General features: G+C 38.7%; 1 protein-coding gene across 2 annotated transcripts in view; it reads right to left on the reverse strand.

Annotated features, from left to right (window-relative positions):
* Positions 1-489: 489 nt before the first annotated feature.
* Positions 490-4,781, reverse strand: part of CASP8 (caspase 8, apoptosis-related cysteine peptidase) — a 75,920-nt gene continuing 71,628 nt past the window's right edge. Inside the window, exons 8-9 of one of the 2 annotated variants that reach the window (XM_011974501.1) lie at positions 1,784-2,285; positions 490-640 (exon numbers count right to left, since the gene is read on the reverse strand). In XM_011974501.1, the coding sequence (XP_011829891.1) occupies positions 505-640; positions 1,784-2,285 (638 nt within the window). In that variant the 3' untranslated portion in view covers positions 490-504. Of the gene's footprint in view, positions 641-1,783; positions 2,286-2,826; positions 2,908-4,781 lie in introns of those variants that run through there. The other variant, XM_011974502.1, reaches the window with a different exon arrangement.

Below are 4,781 nucleotides of genomic sequence, written 5' to 3' on the forward strand. Positions count from 1 at the left end.
GAGACGGGGTCTCGCTCTGTCGCCCAGGCTGAGACGGGGTCTTACTCTGTCACCCAGGCTGGAGTGCAGTGGTGTGAATATGGCTCACTGCAGCCTTGACCTCTTGGGTTCAAGTAATCCCCCCACCTCAACCTCCCAAAGTGCTGGGATTATAGACATGAGCCACCATAGGTGGCTATTGTCTAATATTTTTTGATGTGGTAGTGTGGAATTTTACTTCAAGAAAGAATTAAAGTTAATAGAATATTAACAGTGGGCTTAATGTTGATAATAATTTGAATCAAAATCCAGATATATTCGTAGCTGGATTTTGCAGGCATCTGGTATTTATTGCCACCAGGTAAAAACATTCCCAAAGCCCTAGGCATGAGCGAAAGGTGACAGTGTTATTGTTGTTAATATCCTATTAACTTTAGCTCTTACAAAAAAGTGCAAAAAAGCTAATAAATTAACTATTTCGAAAATTAGTAAATAAACATAGTGTTATATATCTAAATAGCACTATCAATCAGAAGGGAAGACAAGTTTTTTTCTTAGTGTGAAAGTTGGCTGTGGCATCTGTTTTCCCATGTTTTTCTTGTCATCCTTGTTGCTTACTTCATAGTTCACTTCAGTCAGGATGGTGAGAATATCATCGCCTCTGAAAGACATCACATAACATTGTGACTATCTGTAGGGGAAAGCAACTGATGAACTGTCTCCTCTGCTGTGCTCAGAGATAGTTCTGTAGATCTTTCTCTCAAAATATCAGTCATTTGAAACAATAAGTTGCTAAACCAAGACCTACCCCAGCTTTCCTGGTAAATGCGTTGTCTCAGAGCTTAATAACTTACTTTTGGTTTATTCAGGAACTCTTTTGACCATCAGAAACCTCAGTGTCAGTATTAGAGTTGATTTCTTTCTCTCCTGACCTGTGTGTATCTCACTCTTCTCCATGTTACTTGGCTCCCACAGTTGCTTCAATGCCCCCCAATACTCTCTGCCTCAAATTGACATTGCATCTGTGGATTCATCTTTGATGCAATTAAGCTTAAGGCAAGTGAAAGTACAATGTCTCCTGCAGCTACTCCTACCTTCTTCTCACCAGGATCTCTTAGCGTTTTTGTTAGGCAACCTCTTCTTCTACCTCGGAGCTAGCCCTGGAAACCTTGCAGGATTCATGACCTAAGTTACAAAATCTAAGTTAGATTCATGATCTAAGTTGTGGGAAATTCTCACTCTTCGTATACTCAAAACATGAAATACAGGGCTAAAAGGAACCTGCTGTTTATTTCCCATAATGCACCAAGAGGTTTTAAGGATGGTTTGCTGTTATAGAACTTTTGACAGAGTTGGAGGATGTTAAACATTGAATTGGGTTACTGCCTTCTTTGGAAGATTTCCAAAACTAGTTGAATTGGCTCACTCATGTTTTGGCCTAAAGACAGAGAGCTGGACTATATGACTTTACCAGTCTTTCCTGCTCTGTGACACCCTGATTGTCCTTTGAGGTGCTGAATAAAGGAATAAAACATCTCAGCTTTTCCATCTATAAACTAAGGATGTTAACACTTGCCACTCTCCCACTTTGTAACTGACCTGGGAAGTGCAGCTATGTGATCCATAGCTAGACATCTAGAGATGAATGGAAACCATTCCCCTTGCACAGTTCTCTGACCTGTTGATGTCATCTAAACCACATATCACTTTCTAATAGTCTCTGAATGTGAGTAGATAGTAGTGGTGATGGAGTAGGAGGGAAAGGTAGTGTAACAGTGAGGTGGGCTGAGTAGGCAAAACTTACCGAGGACATCGTTCTCTCAGGCTCTGGCAAAGTGACTGGATGTACCAGGTTCCCTCTGCAGGGTTTCGGTAGGAAACACAGTTATTCACAGTGGCCATCCCCAGCAGAAAGTCAGCCTCATCCGGGATATATCTCGTTTGAGGTGATGATAAATCCATTTCCAAATAGGGTTGCTCCTCTGAATCAGTCTCAACAGGTATACCTTTCTGGTAGTTATCCCCCTGACAAGCCTGAATAAAAAACACTTTGGGTTTTCCAGCAAGGGAAGGGCACTTCAAACCAGTGAACTGAGATGTCAGCTCATAGATGGGGGCCTCCTGTCCATCAGTGCCATAGATGATGCCCTTGTCTCCATGGGAGAGGATACAGCAGATGAAGCAATCCTTGTTACTGTGGTCCATGAGTTGGTAGGTTTTCAAAATCTTATAGATTTTCTCTACTGTGCAGTCATTGTGGTGCTGGATCTCAAAATGAAGCTCTTCAAAGGTCGCAGTCAAAGCCTCTGAAAAGTGAAATTTGAACAGTCACGTTATACCACAGTAATTCACAGACCAGAGCTGGAAAGCACAGTCGGCATAACATTGATAGATAAGAAATGTCCATCGATGATAGACTGGATTAAGAAAATGTGGCACATATACACCATGGAATACTATGCAGCCATAAAAAAGGATGAGTTCATGTCCTTTGTAGGGACATGGATGAAGCTGGAAACCATCATTCTCAGCAAACTATCACAAGGACAGAAAACCAAACACTGCATGTTCTCACTCATAGGTGGGAATTGAACAATGAGAACACTTGGACACAGGAAGGGGAACATCGCACACCGGGGCCTGTTGTGGGGTTGGGGAGGGGGAAGGGATAGCATTAGGAGATATACCTAATATAAATGACGAGTTAATGGGTGCAGCACACCAACATGGCACATGTATACATATGTAACAAACCTGCACGTTGTGCACATGTACCCTAGAACTTAAAGTAAAATAATAAATAAATAAATAAATAAATAAATAAATAAAGGATTTGAACCAGAAATTCAAGAGCAAAACCCTCTGTTTGTAGCTGGATTCTGCAGGCTTCGAATATTTATTGCCACCAGCTAAAAACATTCTCAAACCCTGGGGCAAATGAGAAAGCAGAGAGTTACTGTTGGTCTGTTTTCTCTACTAAACTAGTTTACAAGATGAGTAAGTTATCATTTAGGCTTACTACTGAACCAATTTTTAAAATGACTATATTATTTACATAATCAGGAAAAACAAAACAATTTTTGAATAGAAGATCCAACTTATTTTATCCTAAACCTTCTCAAAATTATTTATGTTTAGCAAAATAAAATACATGAATTAATAAAATAGAACTAAAAGACCTTTTACAATAGGTTATCCCCCCTCTATCCCTCACTATTACCTAGTCACATTCCATGAAGGCAACCACTTTCAGTTTTTAACCACTCTTTTTTCACATTAACCTCCATTTTGTAATGAATTTGGGTACACTGCTAATTACTCATTTATAAATTTTAGACTTCCGCATTGAGTTCTTATTATGGAGAATAAGCATTTGGTGCTCTTACACAATTATTTAGAATTTTGGTTGAATCCATAGTAATATTTTTATTTTTTTAATTTTTTTTTAGAAAAGATCTCACTCTGTCACCCAGGCTAGAGTGCAGTGGCACAATCTCAGCTCACTGCAACTTCTGCCTCCCAGGTTCAAGCAATTCTCCTGCCTCAGCCTCCCGAGTAGGTGGGACTACAGGCACGCACCACCATACCCAGCTGATTTTTGTATTTTTAGTAGAGACAGGGTTTCACCGTGTTGGCCAGGCTGGTCACGAACTCCTAGCCTCAAGTGACCCACCCACCATGGCCTCCCAAAGTGCTGGAATTGTAGGCATAAGCCACCACCTCCAGCCCATAGTAATATTTCTATTATTAAGACTATGTAAACATAATGTTTTTTCATTATGTTTCCTTATTAACCTTTTTGCCTTTCCTGGAATTAGTAATTGTATTATTTTTTCATCTGTTTTGTTTCCTATATGCTTAACACTATTTTTTCTCCAAGTGCTCTAATGGATCTGGCCAAAATCTTTCAACATTTTCAGGCTACTTGTCTGACTCATTTTTATTTCTTCCTGGAAAACTTTCCATCCAGAGCACTGCATCCTTCTGCTGTAATACCAACTGGCTGTTCTGTAGGCCAGATGAATTTATCTTCTCCTGGGACATCTCTCTGTCTCTTCCATAGTAGATTATCTGTTTCCACCATCGATGACTTCCTCTTTCTTATTAGTTTCCTTTGCTGGAGCATAACCACGAGGAGTACATTTTTTGACCCCTTGTATGAGTCTTTACTTCATAGAGTTCTATTTCCAAAAGCATTTTTCCTCAGAATTCTGAACGCTGTTCTTCACAATCTTAGCTTTCAGTGTTGCTAGAGAGAAGACCTTTTCATTCCTGATACTTCACATATTTGGCTTACTTTTTTCTCTTTCCAGAAGCTTCTAGGGTATGATATGTTTGGAAGTGATTCTTAATCCATTATACCCTTTCAATCTGGAGATTGTGTCATTTCGTTCTTGGAAAGTTCCATTTCCTCTTTCTCTGTCCTTTCTTTCTGGAACTCTTATTGTCAAAAATTGGACATCCTTGATTCAGCTTCAAATTTTCTTATCTTTCGCTCCTATTTTCTATTTTTGTCTTTTTATCCTACTTTCTGAGACTTTGTCTTCTACTTTATTGAATTTTTCATTTTGGTGCTCATATTTTTAATTTTCAAGGAGTCTTTCTTGTTCTGTCCCTGTTTCATAACATCTTGTTCTTTTATGGAACTTTAACTCTCTAAGAACATTAAATACCAATATTAAGCAATAAAAAAAGCTTGCTTCTTTCTCAACATTGTCTTTGTTTCATTCATATTGTTTCATGTTTTTCTTGTTGTTTTCATTGCCTCTTATTTATTTATTTATTTATTTATTTATTTATTT

The sequence above is a fragment of the Mandrillus leucophaeus genome, unplaced genomic scaffold (assembly GCF_000951045.1).
Source record: "Mandrillus leucophaeus isolate KB7577 unplaced genomic scaffold, Mleu.le_1.0 Scaffold146, whole genome shotgun sequence".
Taxonomy (NCBI): Eukaryota; Metazoa; Chordata; class Mammalia; order Primates; family Cercopithecidae; genus Mandrillus; species Mandrillus leucophaeus.